Genomic DNA, 16,532 nt, shown 5'->3' with positions numbered 1-16,532 from the left:
ACAGATCTCAAATCTGCAGCGACTGGTCACTAACGTGCTCAGAAGCAGTCTAGAGTTTCTCAGATCTCCATAGGATATGTCATTAAATCTTCTCCTCCTGCTGGGTCTGACTTCTGGGAAAAAAAAGCATATGGTATAAAAATTACTATATTTGGTAGCGAATACTAATGATCACTCAGGAGGCTCATCCTTTAGTTTCTTTCGCCTTTAGCATCTAGTTGGTTATAAATGTGACATGATTTGATTTAATAATCTTTTTGAATTTGTGGTTCAGATTTACAGGATAAAATGTATCTGTAAAATCAGATACCCACATATATGGAGAGACATATACATTTATTTTTGGTGTTATCCCATTAACAGATGGTAAAATTAAGGCAAGAAAAACCCAGGACTGTCCAAAGCTAAGTTTACAGAGGTGTTCGTTCCTCTTAAATTAATAAAATCTGGAAATAGATTCAACACAAACCCCCACACACACAGACATATAAGTGATATAAGGTAACACTGTTTTTCTATAGCGTGAGAATTGGAAGTGATGTCATACAAACTACAAAGCTGTATATCAATTTCTATACAGACAATGTCTTAATCATCGTATGGAATGACAGAAGAAAGTGTTTTGAAATGCGCAGAAATTATTCTATGATCTATACAAAAACAATCAATAACATTTTCTGTGTTACAATAAATTTGCGAGTTTCACACGTGTTATGTTACACAGGGCATATTCTGTAATATTCAAAACCCAGCATGGTTAATAAAAATAATTCCAGGGAAAGAACTAAGAGAAATTTGGTTAAAGATGTAATTTTACTTCACAAAAACAGCTTTCTAAATATTTATCTAAAGCTAATTATGCTGGCTCAGTACTGTAAGAAATAGGATTGTGTTACACGGTAGGACAGTAATAGTTTCACCTTCGATGGCATAAATCACTTGGCTGATTTGGCTAATAACATCAATAGTTAGTATACAAATTTTATTTACCAAGGCCAATAGAAAGAATTCTCAGAAGCTGGGTTATATTTGGATCAAATGTCACTGTAAAAATAAGACAAGATAGATTCCATAATACATACTGTTATTTTCTAATGTATCCATAATGAAAAACTCCATCATGAAAAATAATATAAAATATGGATTTTGTATCAAAACTCTGCCAAAAAGTACGTTCACATCAGAAGTTAATAGCATTGGGGAGTTAACCGATTAATATAAAAACAAATACATATTACAGATATTTCTTTGTTCTTCACTTACCATGATGCAAACTGCAAGAATTTAACCTTTAAGGGTTAAAGAGTTTAATCAATGTCAATGTCTGATCTTCTGAAGGCGATAAAGAACAGTCTGTCTAGCGATACCCAACAGAACATCACTTTGTCAAGCCACAAAGCGCCCAAAAGCTTGTCAAGTAAGTTACCAGAAACCTCTTTGTGGTTAGAACTCAGCTCCTTCCTGCTTGACCTATTATTTGATATTTGACCACTTGGTTGCAAGACACTTGCTCTTTCTAGCTGAAATGTCACTGGGGCATCTTGTCAGCTCCCCGACATCTCGGCCTGACATACAATTTTACTTTTGTGTGCTACAAGGCAGAAAATGCAGGGCAATGGCCTTGTTTTAAATTCTGTCAGCATCAAAGATGGGCATCACTCTTGGGTCCTACCAACAACCAAAACAAAAAAGGAGTCTCTTTTGAAGGTCAAAACAGCCATTACCTTGAAGTTTTTCAGCTCATACTATTTCGTATTACCTGCTCTCCTGGTGTGGGCACCGTCCTCACAAAGTGCCTCACCATACCACAGAAATCCTGCCGGCACGATTGCTCCACTTTCTCATCAAATGCAGACTTGAGAAAAGGATGAGTTTTCAATGCCTGCAGGGACCAGATTCAGCAGTTAACTTAACTTGTTCAAATGGGCAAGTGGTATCATGTAGCTTTACAAGGAGCAACCTGACCTTCTCACATTGACCAGGAGTGACATTATTGTGCAGGAGGGGAAGCAGTCACATCATTTCTGTTTTGCACAACCTGCTTAAAGTTTGCAACTAAATGCTTGTCTTCAGCCGAGCTGACAAGAGAGAAGAGGGGGTTCAGTGAACCATGGCAGGGCTGCCATGAAATGACAGGAATCATTGGCATACATTTCAAATAGCTCTTTCAATCCTATTAAAGTATTGCGGTCCTGCTTTAAAATAGACAAGTATGAAACAACTTTGATAGATAGAGACGAAAATGGCTTATTGATTTTTTTAAGTCTGAAGGAAATTACCCAAAATGTGTCATTCTTTAACATTTAAAAATATGTTACATAAAAATGAGCAACTGTGATAATAAATAAAACTTAGAAGGAAAAAAGTTGGCTATTTCATTATTCAAGGAGATACAGGGACCTGCACACATCAAGATGGCACACAATTTTTAAAAACCACTGCCACTTGTGCTGAAACAAAATTCAACGGATAAGAAAATCCCCCTTCAAAACAATTTTAATTGTACTGTTAACTCCTCCTGCATTTTTTTTTTATTTCATAAAGTCATTATCCAATCTGAGTTGGTCGCTTGGCGTTAGCAGACATCGTCGCTGAAGAGGAGTGAGATGACGTCAGAGGATTTATAAATGTCTCCTTTAAGAACGTGTAAGTTGTATCCAGTTCAGCTTGCAATGGCAAAAAGTCCCCCACACCAACTGTGTCAGCAGGAAGAGCAGCTCTTGAAGCAACGGAGAGATTTGAATGGTCTCGTGATCCTATCTACGATACAAAGAAGAAAAAACAAATAAACATAGAATCGAAAATTCTGAAACAGAATCGAAAATTAGAAACAGGGAAGTGGGGGCTAATAATCATCGTAATATAAGATGGGGTGGAAATGCCATTTTTAATTTTGCCATAATCTGTATGATAATATATAAATATGAAATTATTTTCCAAGCGTGATTGAATCCCTTCTGTGTTCGATGTCATGAACTTTTCTGGAGTTTGCCCAAACACTGAAACATTGTATAAAACTTTTATAAAGTTATTGCATCAAAGAGTCAATGCAATCAGGCATTTTTGCCTCTGCTTCCATAGGCAATCTCCAGAAACCAATGCTAAGAGTGTTTATTTCATTATGCCATACAATATGTGCTATATAATATGGAAGATCCGACTGCTGAGAAAATGAACTGTGGGTATTTATGTTTTTAAAATCTATCAGCCTGACTCATTTAATTGACAAATACAGCACAAAGAAAAATAAGTCAATTATAGTGACCTCTAGGAAATAGTACAATGAGATATAAAATGCCAAGGAAATGAATTTTTTTGCCTTTTCCTTTCATAATAATGCCACTGCTCTGTTTTAATAAAAACTGCTCTATTAAAAGTATTTGGAAATCGTGTGTCAAAACATGGGATTGCAACATGAAAACTATTTGTCCATGTTTTAAAACATTGCTGGTATCCAGAAACTACTAGAAGTCAAATCAAAGAAACTCACACATCCATGATGCACTTGAAAACAGAATATTTTGATGAAGGCTTCAGTAACACTGATAATCAGTAAATATTTAACATGAATGAGTCTTATCAGTAAAGCGGATAGGTATTATTATTTTATGATATTTATTGATAGTAACTATTGATCAATTGTATGTCAGAATTTTCCAGATTCCCAGCAAACAAATGTTCTTGAGATAATAAGTCTAGTCATGAGTGTCTCCATTAAAAACCACACTTTACATTGCAGAATTAAAAAAAAAAAAAGCCTTTTTGGTAGATTCTCGTACAGTTTTGACAATAAAATCACATGAACTATACAGATCTGCTTTCTTATGTCACATTCTCCAAAACCACTCCTACATGAGAAAATAAGAGGGAAGCCGTCACTGGCTTTAGGAAAGTATTAGCAATGCAACTGTTGTATATGTTACCATTTTTGAGGATTTTTTTTAACTACAACTGGAGAAAAATCGATGGCTGCCTCTAACACCTAGTTCAGCAATTTTCTTTGATCTCTGTTCTTTTGATTTCTTGATACTCCACTGCAAGCCTACAGCTGACGGAAATCATCCCTTTTTATGCTGTTAAAAAAAAAACACCTAAAATGACCACTTGAACGACTTTATGAAGGAGAGGGTTTAGTTTATCCCGATGAAAGGAAAAGACATCCCGAGACCAGGTGTGGGCCCTGATGAGCGACACTGATAAGGTTGCTGATGGATCTCATTCCATCCGAGGCTGGAGCTGCAAGTTCCTGCACTTCCACGGCTCCTAGAGTCACCTTTTCTAATTTTTTTTTTTTTTCTGTTTGTCTGAATGGGCAGCATCATTACCTGATCGATTTTGCTGCTATAAAGACTCTAGTGCTCTCTACTAACTTCTCCTTCGGTCAGACCTGAGGGCAGAGGGAGTAACCGGAAAGTCCAGAGATGGTGGGGCCTGATTTTCCTCTTACTAAAATTTAGGGATAGCCAGAGTATTCTTTATTATGATAAAAGAAAACTGCCAGGCGAGGCTTCAAAAGTTCGTTGTTACATCTTTATATCTCAAGTTCTGGTCTAAGAAAACTATACATGAAAGGAGAGCAGTGTGCAAAATCGGACCAAGGAAGGTCAGGGAGTCTCTGAGGGTATTTTGTTCTGACGCCTTCGACTAGAGCAACAGAACCATGCCACACTGACCAGTCACCCCTGTTGGCAATATTAAAGGTATACATGATTTACTCCAATCTATATTCTGTTCTTGAAGTTTCCTTTCTTGTTCTCGTGATTCCATCAGCCTAGCACATTACACGTTAGGAAGACCGTCCTTTAGAGAAGGCCTCTAACTGCTCCTTTCTCCTTAATATTCGATGGATCTTGGCATTCTACAAAGGGGTCCTCTTTTGCCCTTTCTCATCTTAACTTTTTAATATGTCAATTTTCCATCAGGTTGACCAAAAGCATCTTTTCATCTAATATAACATTTTTTAACTAAATCATCTTGAAATGGGATGTTGAGTATTTCCCTAGTATTTCAAATCAGACTCACTTTTTGCATGCTACCTTCTGACCTTTAATGTCCTAACTCTGGAAAATGACCTTTATGAGAACAGATCTTTTTTAAGATTTGCACCCCCAAAAGGTATGCCCTACACCAAGTAAACAAATTTGCTGTTGTGTAAATGAAAACACATTTCTCTTTTTTTTGCTAGTAGGGTAATTTGCTACACTCCATACACTGCTAGAAAATAGGGTTGTTGTTTTTTTTTTTTTCATGAAATGGGGGGAGGGAATCTGATTTTAAGTCACTTAATAGCTTGTTAATAAGCCAGCAAAAATTCTGGTGAAATCTGGATTTGAGAATGTGATGTTAAAAAAAACAAGGAGGGGGGTTTTGGGGGATGGAGCAATGGACACTGGGGAGGGTATGTGTTGTAATAAGCACTGGGTATTATATCAGACTGATGAGTCACAGACCTGCACCCCTGAAACAAATAACACATTATATGTTTAAAAAAAAAACAGAAACAGGGGTGCCTGGGTGACTCAGTCGTTAAGCGTCTGCCTTCGGCTCAGGGCATGATCCCGGCGTTCCAGGATCGAGCCCCACATCAGGCTCCTCTGCTGGGAGCCTGCTTCTTCCTCTCCCACTCCCCCTGCTTGTGTTCCACCTCTCGCTGGCTGTCTCTCTCTCTGTCAAATAAATAAATAAAATCTTAAAAAAAAAAAAACAAAACAGAAACAACAAAACCTTTCACCATGAAAAAAAAAGAAATACGAACTTTCTCTTGTTACAAACAATATCCAGAAATACATCATAACACTTTTAATATAACACAGAGAGTAAAAGACAGTTAAATAACTTTTTTATCAGAGACCATTAAAAATTAATATTCACCACCTGATCTTACATTTTAAATCCGTAAAGTCCATGGTCATTTGAATTACTTTTTAAACTGCTGAGGTGTTCTGGTACTCTCTCATGTAAATCTAAATTTAAGCAATTTTTCAAAAAGAGATTAGTTACCTGAAATAAAAGCTAGGTGTCATGTGAATCTTTATGGAAGCACTTTTATTTACTCAATAAGCTGTAAATGATTCTATTTGAACTGTTACGGTCCATCAGCTAAATATATATTCACAATACAGGATGTGTTCACTACATTTCTGCATTTTAAAATTTTTTATGAAATACAGTAATTGGACATGTCTAATAGCTATTTTTCAAGGCTTTAATATCTTAGTTTTCTAAGAGTGTTTTCCCAACAAAGTAAATAAAGCATTAGTCTAATAATATGATAATCACTCAATAAGTTGTCTATAAATGAACGCCATTTTGCAGACCCAGGCTTCTGAAACAATGACACCAAACTGTTTGCCTCCCACGTGGCATATATGATCGAGTTAAGTCTTCTGGAATCTAGTATTCTGAAAAGTGAGGGCTGATGTGATTTAGTAAGCCGGATGCTACTGCAGGGAGATTCTGCCGGGCACATAGTAGGAGCCCTGGACTGGACAGCCAAAGACTACGGTTTTCCCTCCCACTTCCGTTACAGTCTAGCTGGGCCATTTCTGGCATGGGAATTAGTCCCTCCACGTCTCATGTCCCTGGACTATAAAATAAGGAGCTACACCCTTTACAGCTCTGAAGTTCTGTAGATCCACGTATTCCACGCGTGATGGCACATGACGTAATGTTAACGCCCAACTTTTGTGGATGATGTTAACCCAGAAATCAGTTTCCCAAATACAGTACTTGAAATTTTGAGGGACATAGATAGGAGGAATGCACATTGCACATGGTTCTTTAAAAAGTTGCATAGAGGGACAGCCTGGGTGGCTGAGTTGGTTAAGCAGCTGCCTTCGGCTCAGGTCATGATCCCAGGGTCCTGGGATCAAGCCCCGCATTGGGCTCCTTGCTCAGCCGGAGGCCTGCTTCTCCCTTTGCCCCTCCCCCTGCTCATGCACGCTCTCTTGCGCGCACTCTCTCTCTGACAAACAAATAAATAAAATCTTTTTTTTAATCGCATAGATAATAAGATTAGCCACAGTTTAGATCATGTGGCTTCATTCAATTAAATTCTATAGTACCTTTTTTTATGACTTTGACCTCCACGATGATGTTTTAAGCTCTGTAAATTATTGACCGGTTTTAAGTACGGTGTGCAGCGACACATAAACTGATGAAGGAATCAAAGTACCCACCAGAGAGCCTGACAATAAGGCTCTCTCGCCATTGCTACTTTATCTGCTAATGTGTTCTTACCATCACCATCTCCCGACAGTTTTCTTCCCTCCAAAGACTTCCAGTTAGTTAACCAAATTCTATTTTCCAGTTCTGCCATCCTGGCGTCATAGGACGCTGCAGTCTGCACAGACCACATATATCAATAATCACATATATAGTTTTCTCTTATGGAATGGTCCGATATATACCCGATACATATATACAGGCACACATACATAAAACATGCACTTGATAAATATTTATGTGTGTGTATATTATATTCCCTTGCTATGTGCATTCACATTCATACATTATATATGCATACATACACATACATATGTGTGTGTATATATAAACATATACATACACCCACTATCACATCATTAAATACTTATTCCTTATAGCTACCAAGCCGAATTTTGAGTTACCAATGCCAAACCTGTGGGAATATTTTATGCTCTGTTTTCCTCCTAAGTCATGAAATCTTAGTGCAGACCAGTTTGGCTCTTTAGCTCAAGGACATCAAGACACATGGGATATGTGAATCAGTGGAGCATTGTAAAGGAGTCTCTAGATAGGGAACAACCTAAGAGGCCTTAAACCTAGAGATTAAGAAGGAAGGGCAACCACCGAGACAGAAGCAAATAGAAAAGAGAGATAGAAGATATTAATAACATACTTGATTCATGTTACAATTTTGTCCTCAAGTGGACGTTCAACAATGGTTCGAGAGCCAGAGCTCTAAAGTCAATCTATCTGGTTCAAATTCAGCCTTGAAATGCTCAGTTAATGTGGCAGGGTAATCAGCCTAGCAGTCTTGATTCCTTGTGCCTCCTTCTAAGCATATCCTTGGCTATGGGGCTGCGCAGCTCTTGGCTTTTTTTGTCCAGCCTCGTCTACCATTTCCTCCCCTGTAGTCCACGATCCAATCACATGGAACTTGTGTCCCCTATACACGATGCCCCCCTGCCTCTTGCCTGCTTCCTACCTGTCCGCTGCCAGAGTATCTTTCTGTCCTTTGTGGGGTGAGTGCTCCCCACATCTTTCAGACTCTGCTCAACGTTTCCCTCTTTGGAGGGGTTTCCCAGATCCCCACTCGCCCTTCCCTAACTATAGTAAGCTGTGACACCCGGTCACACTTTTACATATCCTCTTGAGGGTTTATTTTTATATTTTTACTCATTTGTATGTACTTCTCTCTCCCCTATAAAACTCTGAGCTCCTGGTGCAATGGAACCAGGACTTTGTATTCCTAGCACTTAGCAGAGTATCTGGAGTTAAGTAAGATTTCTTTTTTTTTTTTTTAAGATTTTTTTATTTTTTTATTCGACAGAGAGAGAGACAGCCAGAGAGAGAGGGAACACAAGCAGGGAGATTGGGAGAGGAAGAAGCAGGCTCATAGTGGAGGAGCCTGATGTGGGGCTCGATCCCACAATGCCCGGATCACGCCCTGAGCCGAAGGCAGACGCTTAACCGCTGTGCCACCCAGGCGCCCCAAGATTTCTGATGGACAAACCACTCGGGTTGGTCTCCCATCGTTCTTTGGTCATTTCATGTACATATAGATTTTGCCCCCAGTTCAAAGTAGCACAGTATAATGGAAAGGATATGGACTTTGAGGCTGGAGAAACCTTGGGTTCCACACTCGATCCTGCCATGTATTAACCATGTGACCTTTGACAAGTTACTGAGCCTGTGTCAGTCTGCATCCTTACCTTGAAGTAGGAAGAATAATCCCTCCTAAGGTTGTTATAAGGATTAAATGAGATAACAGACACAAAAGCAGAGCTTTCAGCAGCTCCCCTTCTCCTCCTCTCCTTCTACGCTTCTCAGATGATAATAAATTCCCAAGTTACAATCAGAGCTAACATGCATGGGGCATCAGGCCCTGTGCTAGGTTTAGCTTTATAGGCATTATCTCGATTCTCACAACGACTCAATGAGAAAGTACTACGCTACCCTCATTTTACAGCTGAAGAACTGGGGCTCAGCGAGTAGAATAAATTGCTCCATGGTGCACAGCTTGGAACGTGGTAGAAAAGGATGTGACTCTTGATCCATCTGATTCTTCTCCCCTAATGCTCAACCACGACCTTATCATGCTGCCCAAAGAAGACAGCCTCGGGCTTATTTTATATCCAGAACAGTTTCATAAACATAGCAGAGGCTCAACAAATCTCTGTGAAGCTGGGAAATAAAAGTACATAGATTGTACTAGAGGCTAAAAATAAATGTGTATATTTTTTGAAAACATATTTTATTATAGTGCCACATTTGAATAGCCATGGGACTGGAGTAAATAAATAGATCTTATAGCATTTACATAAAATAAAAGTTCTAGCCTTTCACCAAAGGAGCTCATATGTTGTTATATTCAGAGATAAAATTCAGCACTGAAGTTTAAATTACACTCGAACATTTAAACTTTAATTTTAAATTACTTTAAAGATGTCTGGTGCCTGACAAGATAACAATTCCCATTTTCTTCTCTTGGATGTTTAGATTTCCTGACATGACTGAGGTTGGAAAAAGAGTCAAAGAATTTTGCCGGATAGCTTTGTTCTTTCTTTTCCTACTTTCTTTCCCAACCCTGTGCTCTCAGCCTGCTCCCGCCCTGGTAATTCTGATACACCTGACGGTAAGAATGCCAGGAATGGTCAGAAAACGCAAAGGTGGCCATTCTTCCTCTGGTCTTAGAAAAATGTAGTTGCAAAAAATTCAGGGGGAATTTGAAACGTAAATATTTCCATACACCCAGGTATATACGAAGGTACAAAACCAAATAAATAAAACCTTGGGCATACTATTTAGAAAAAATGCCATTGAAAAACTGAAACGACGAGCTGATAAAAGTGGTGCAACACACACAATGGCCATAAGAGTGACTTACTTTTTTTTTTCTTTGTTAAGATCTTATTTATTTGACAGAGAGACAGCACAAGCAGGGGGAGCAGCAGAGGCAGGGGGGAAGCAGACTCCCCCACTGAGCAGGGAGCCCGATGCAGGACTTGATCCCATGACCCTGGATCATGACCTGAGCCAAGGCAGACACTTAACCGACTGAGCCACCCAGGCATCCTTAGAGTGACTTTCTTAATTGTCAACAGATTCATGCAACTGAAGAAAAAAGAGAACCTAATTAGAAAGCAGGCTAAGGATAGTCTAGTATTAAGATTGGGTTTAGTTGTAACAGAAAACTCAAAATGTCAGTGGCTTAAATAAGATAGTTTATTTCTCTCTGATATGACTGTGTGAAAGTTATCAGGAATCCAAACAAAAAAAACAAAAACAAAAAAAGAACCCAAACTGCCTCTATCTTGGGCTCTGTGGCCTTGGTATGTGCCTTCCACCTCAGGGCCCAAAAAAATTGCTTAAGTTCCAGCCACATGTCTGCATTCTAGCCAGAAGAGAGGAGGACAAAGACAAGGAGGCACCATTTACATTTAAAGACACTTCCTAAAATCACAATACTCTTACTTACATCCCATTGGTCAGAACTTGGGTTACATGTCTAATTAAACTTCAGGGATGTCAGAAATGTAACTTTCCCCCCACTGAGTGGCCCAGGTAATATTCAGAGGTTTTATTACTAAGAAACAAAGAGAAAACTAGGAAACCACTAGCAGTCTCTGCCTCAGATACAAATTGGCCTTTTGGTTAGAAAGGGAGGAATACAATAACCGATAAATATGAAAAAGTGCTAAACCTCATTCATAATTTAAAAAATGCAACACAAGGGGCACCTGGGTGGCTCAGTTGGTTAAGTGTCCGACTCTTGATTTTGGCTCAGGTCATGATCTCAGGGTCCTGAGATCGAGCCCCAGTCCGCTTGAGATTCTCTTCTCTCTCTCTACCCCTTCCCCCAGCTGCTGAGAGCTCTTGCGCATGCGCGCGCGCTCTCTCTCATATAAATAAATAAATAAATAAAATCTTCAACAAAAAGAGAAAGAGAGAGAGAGATGCAACAGAAAACATGCCAATGAAGCCTACCTTCACCTATAAGATAGGCAAAAAATTAGATGTCTGATGATGCCCACTGCTGAGAGACAAGCTCAGACCATGCAGGCAGGGATGCTGGTGCAAACTTTCTGGAAGACAGAATTCTTCCTGACCATTGATCAGCAATTCCATTGCTAGGCATTTCTTCTCTGGCCACACTCACAAGAGTTCACCAAGGTAAGTAGACAGATGTGTTAATTGAAGCACTTTTATTTATTTATTTATTTATTTACAGAAAAACAGTTTTTAAGTAAAACTAAAGGATCCATCCACCAGAGTGTTACTCAAGGGAAGTATGACACAAACATAGAATACAACCATCAAAAAAAAATTAAGGTGACAATATAAATACAAATATATAAATATGTCTAAGTGAAAAAAGAAGGTTTGAAATTATGTGCGTGTGTCTAGAGAGAACCCACTTGTATTTTAAAAATAAATAGAAGACACACACAGGCATACATATACCTATTTTTCTTTCTGAGAAAGGAATCACAAGAAAGTGTTCATTACCTTCGGAGTGTGGATGAGGGGGAAAAAAGCTTTGAAAGTTCAAATTTTTCTTTCCATGGTTTTTATCTTTAAAACTATTTGAACTGGTGTCTGGGTGGCTCAGTGGGTTAAGTCTCCACCTTCAGCTCAGGTCATGGTCCCGGGGTCCTGGGATCAAGCCCCACATGGGGTTCCCTGCTCAGTGGGAAGTCTGCTTCTCCCTCTCCCTCTGCTCATCCCCCCTGCCCCTGCCCTCTCTCTTGCTTGCTCTCTCTCGCTCACTCTCTCAAGCAAATAAATAAAATCTAAAAAAAAAAAAAACTATCTGAACCATGAACAAAGGCTATGAAACTTCGCAAAAGTAAAACTACAGCTGATTAACAAATGGGAAAAAATGGTAACCTCCAATAGTCATCAAAAATAGAAAGTAAAAAGGTATTTATTTATTGCCAATCAAAACTGTATTTTAAGAAATTACGATACTAAGTGTAAGTGAAGGCATTATGAAACAGGCATTTATAAATTGGTAGTGATTGTATAAATTGATATACTTGGACTATAATTTGGCAGCTTCCTTAAATGGATAATACCATTTGATCTGACAATCCCATTTATGACTAGTTTCCTTATATCAATATTAACAGACAAAAATTGGAAATAATCCCATATTCAACAACAGAAGTATCTTTAAGTAAGCTATAGCCACTTGATGGAATATTATACAGCTATAAAATTTATGGTTATGAACTTACAGATAACATGGACAAATGCTTAGGTCTGACCAGGGGTCAGAAAACTTTTTCTGTAAAGGGTCAAATAATAATTTATGCTTTGTAGACCATATGTCTTCTGTTGCAACTACTAAATCTTGCCATTGTCACCCAAAACAGCCACAGATGATATGCAAATGAATTAGTATCCCGTGTTCCAATAAAACTTTATTAATGAGCACTGAAATTTGGATTTCACATAATTTTCACATCATGAAATATTCTTTTCTTTTTTCCCAACCATTTAAAAATGTAAAAACCATTCCTAGCTTGCAGGTGGATTTGGCTAACAGGCTTCAAACTTTGCCAACCCGAGCCAGACCATATATGTGAAAAGGTGATACACAAAATCACATATGATAACTTGTCTTGAGTTATTGGAATTGTTGGCATTTTTTCCCAAAACTTCTGTATTTTCCAAATTATCTACAATAAGCATGCCTTACTTTTATAACCAAAACCCTTTATTAAAAAAGACTAATTTTATGTATACTGAAAGCCATATTTTAGTACAGTTATGACTCTGAAATGTGAAGTCAAAATGAAAACATAATTAATTAAAGGCCTCAGAGGGTAGGTCTTTAACCAAGCGTTTTGCAAGTTTTGAAAAGGTCTTAATTTAGCTGAGGCCACTTTCCTATTTTACCATCTTTCGTATCTAAACCGTAGCCACAATCTCACACTGAGCAAACACAAATAATTATACGGAGTGACTTGTCTCTCTACCCCGCACAAAAGCAGCTCCTTATGAACAGTGGCCACTTACAACTTGCGAGCCTTCATTTTATTCCAAACAGCACTTCCAGCTGCCAAATTACAACTTCTGTGGTCAAAATGTACACACGTCACACTCTATCTGGGAACCATTAGGCAGAAGTGTTCTGACCACTTTTTCATTACTCAAGAATTTCCTCTTAAACTTATACACCTTTTTGATTCAACGTCAAAAATTTAATAATAATCCGAAAGCTATAAATTTAGACCTTTTAGCAGTATGTTTTTCCCCGGGTGGAATTACGACCACGCACTCAGGTAAAGAGGAGAAGGGAAGACTCGTCTAAAATTTAAAGTTGTCTGAAAGAGATGACTTTCCTAAATCTTACCAACATCGTATCTGTCAATCACACACCTCAACAAAATTAGCAATAAACTTACATTTTGAAATCTGAGACTCATTTTATCCCATGCCCCCCCCTTCCACTGCTGTTTCAATTTATGTTCCCTCATTCTGCTACACCACACCTAAAATTTCTAGCAATTCTTCACAGAATGCTGCAAACAGTCTTTACTCCCTTCGACCAGTGCTACAGCTGGGCCTTTCTGGAGTGGCTGGTGATCTTCAGTTAAAAGAACATGGTCTCTCTATTTCCCAGTGAGAAAGAGGCACTTCAGATGTAAGGCAGATCACGTGATCTGGGGTTCACATCTGTGGAATGCCTTCAAATCACAGCAAGCACTGGGGAGTATGTTCTAAAACAAATCACTTAGCTGGCAATGACATTTCCTTTACATGAGAGGCAGGAATGTTATTTCTGATAGAAGCGGGCCATTTCCAGCAGTCTCAAACCAAACCCATTGTCTCTAGGGAGAACATCCTACGTGAGAATAATACAGCAACCACAAAATTCCAAAATAATATACCTACAGATTACATTTCAGGAATCCATTCCCTATATTATCAATTCCATATGACAGATTTTCCCCATGCTTGCATAATGCATAAAACATATCTAAACCCACATCTACCATTAGTATCCTACATCAGTGCTATTCATTAATTCTTTCAATGAATATCTATCGAGTGCCTACAAGGTGCCTGATACTGTTCTAGGTCCTGGGACAGAGCCATGAATTACACAGACAAAAACTGTCTGTCCTCAGGGGATCTCACACTGTCCTTAACTAATCTGACTCTGGAGCCAGTTCTCCTTAAATAATAATTTGCTGAAATACTATATAATCACACAACTGCTTAATGCTTAAGTTTTGATGTACAGGACACTGGAGTTTACCAGCCTCACTGTTCTGTGGATATAGACGAGGTTCCAGGAATGAGTTACGTTTCCCTGGTTCTTCCCTGACTTGCTCACACAAGACCTCAAATGTCCCGCACAGTCCGTCAGGAGTTGCTGGGTGTCCGCAATCCCTCCAGCGTATCAGTGCCATATGCGTGATGTCTCTACACAGAATTGGCCATATGCCCACCCCTCCCCCTCTGTCACCTGAAGACCGTGACAACGCTGATGAAACCAGTGTCTCACCGTGTTTGTCACAAAACATTTCTTTCAGTTTCCATGTAGAGGGCCTTCTTCTAAGAGTCCAGATGCTGGTCCCTAGGCCTGTGTGGGGGAGAAGCACTAGGTGGTTCGTTCCACTTCCCATCTCCTCCTCTGGGCCCCTGCCCACAAAACCTCCACTCATCCTTTACCAATCGCCCAAATGCTCCTTCAAATGAACTTCCTCACAGCCTGCACACCAATTTTTCAAAAAAGGTTAGCCTCATTTGAAATGCAGTTCGGGCGCAGGGTAGGATATCCACAAGACGATGATTTTGACACAGGCTTCCAAGCTGCTTACCAAATTTTTTTCTTGAGTTATTTAAAAAAGTGTCTCTTCATTTTCTCTAACTTAAACGCACTTTTAATATTTGTATACAAGTTATCTCTTCGGTCTTCTATTTCTTACTTCACCTCTTCTTTATTGTCTATTTGCTTATTATTTAAGAGTATTCAAATTTGCTATTGGAGACCAGGAAGAAAAAAGTGGGCAGATGAAACTCAAAAGAAGTGTTAAGGCTAAAGGATGAGTCAGCCAGTAGCCTGTGAGACACAGGCAGAATCCACATGTTGAGAACGTAGTAAGTTAGTGCCCTAAAAGACAGGTTACTTATAGATAGAACGGGGTGGAGTGACCGCATCATAAGATAGAGATATGCCACCTCCAAGCTAATGTCATTCCTAAATTGGCCCGAGAGCCACAGACAAAACCCGGGGCTGTCCAGCAGCCAAAGTAGCAAGCTACAGCTAGGGGGCAGACGTGTTCATCCTGCATCTCTCCTGGAAGGGAAGAGGAGGTGCATGGCCCAAGCACCTCTGTCCCCCGAGCCCCCATGTCACACCTCCGCCCTGGTCCTCACAACCTCCCAGAGAGTGGAGAAGGCTGATGCAGCCGAGAGACACAGGTCGTAAGATCACTGCGTGACCACGGAGTCAGGGAGGATGGTCCTTCCCCTGCTGGCTCCCTACCACGCTTCTGGTTCTCGCCGTGTGTCTTAAATCGACCTGATACCTCATGTATTTGAGTATCGTAATGTGCCCTGTGAGACCTTCTGTTCTCTGACCTCTGGGATCACGGGCCTGGCCGTGGACTCGGAGGTGACCGTGGCATTCAGGTGATTTCCCATAAAACACCTTTGCTCCCCAGTACCAGTCAGCACGCTGTCCTAAAGCGCGCCCTGCTTCCTCCGGTCCAAGAGTCTCCTTGTCGTACGGCTCCTTCTCTAAACGGAGCCTGCTCCATCAGGCATTTACGTTCTTCACAGCTCACCTTGGGGATCGCCTTGGCCGCAGACCTTCCCTGCCACCTGTCACCTCACATTTGGGTTGGAGGCCCTGCTCTGTGTCATGGCAACACAGTGTGCGTCTTGTGGATATCCTATGGAGCTGTTTGCAGCTCAATACACTGGCCACTGGCCACACGGAGTTACTTCAGTCTTAATTAATTCAATTTTATTCAAGGTGAAATTCCATCCAAAATGCAAGTTCAGTTCCTCAGTCACACTAGCCACACCGCACGGGCTCAACAGCTACATTCCCATCGCAGGGCGCTGTAACGGACAGCTTTCCTCGAAGGCAGGCACGGCCTACTCGGGCTGTTTCTCTATCACCAGTGGCTTCACTGATGACTGGTACCTAGCAGGTGCCCCAGACGCTGGCCTGTTGTCGAATGAATGGACTTCCTCTAATCTGTATTCCAAGGAAAGCCAACAGGAAGGGGATGTTTTGATATTGAACTTCTCGCTTTCCGAAAATATTTTTAATTCACAAAGTTTCATTTTCTTTAATTCTGACT

The 16,532-nt window shown here is 39.8% G+C and overlaps 1 protein-coding gene across 8 annotated transcripts in view; it reads right to left on the bottom strand.

The window, feature by feature from the left end:
* Positions 1-967: 967 nt before the first annotated feature.
* The window catches only part of CCDC171 (coiled-coil domain containing 171), a 303,540-nt gene continuing 287,975 nt past the window's right edge, over positions 968-16,532 (bottom strand). For 4 of the 8 annotated variants that reach the window (XM_034663935.1, XM_034663937.1, XM_034663938.1 and 1 more), the window contains one exon: positions 968-2,760. In XM_034663935.1, the coding sequence (XP_034519826.1) occupies positions 2,548-2,760 (213 nt within the window). In that variant the 3' untranslated portion in view covers positions 968-2,547. The remainder of the gene's footprint in view (positions 2,761-16,532) is intronic. The other 4 variants (XM_034663934.1, XM_034663933.1, XM_019796089.2 and 1 more) reach the window with 1 other exon arrangement.

The sequence above is a fragment of the Ailuropoda melanoleuca genome, chromosome 7, assembly GCF_002007445.2.
Source record: "Ailuropoda melanoleuca isolate Jingjing chromosome 7, ASM200744v2, whole genome shotgun sequence".
In the NCBI taxonomy this organism is placed as follows: Eukaryota; Metazoa; Chordata; class Mammalia; order Carnivora; family Ursidae; genus Ailuropoda; species Ailuropoda melanoleuca.
The sequence above is the reverse complement of the archived record's forward strand: the minus strand, read 5'-3'. Positions and strand labels throughout refer to the sequence as shown.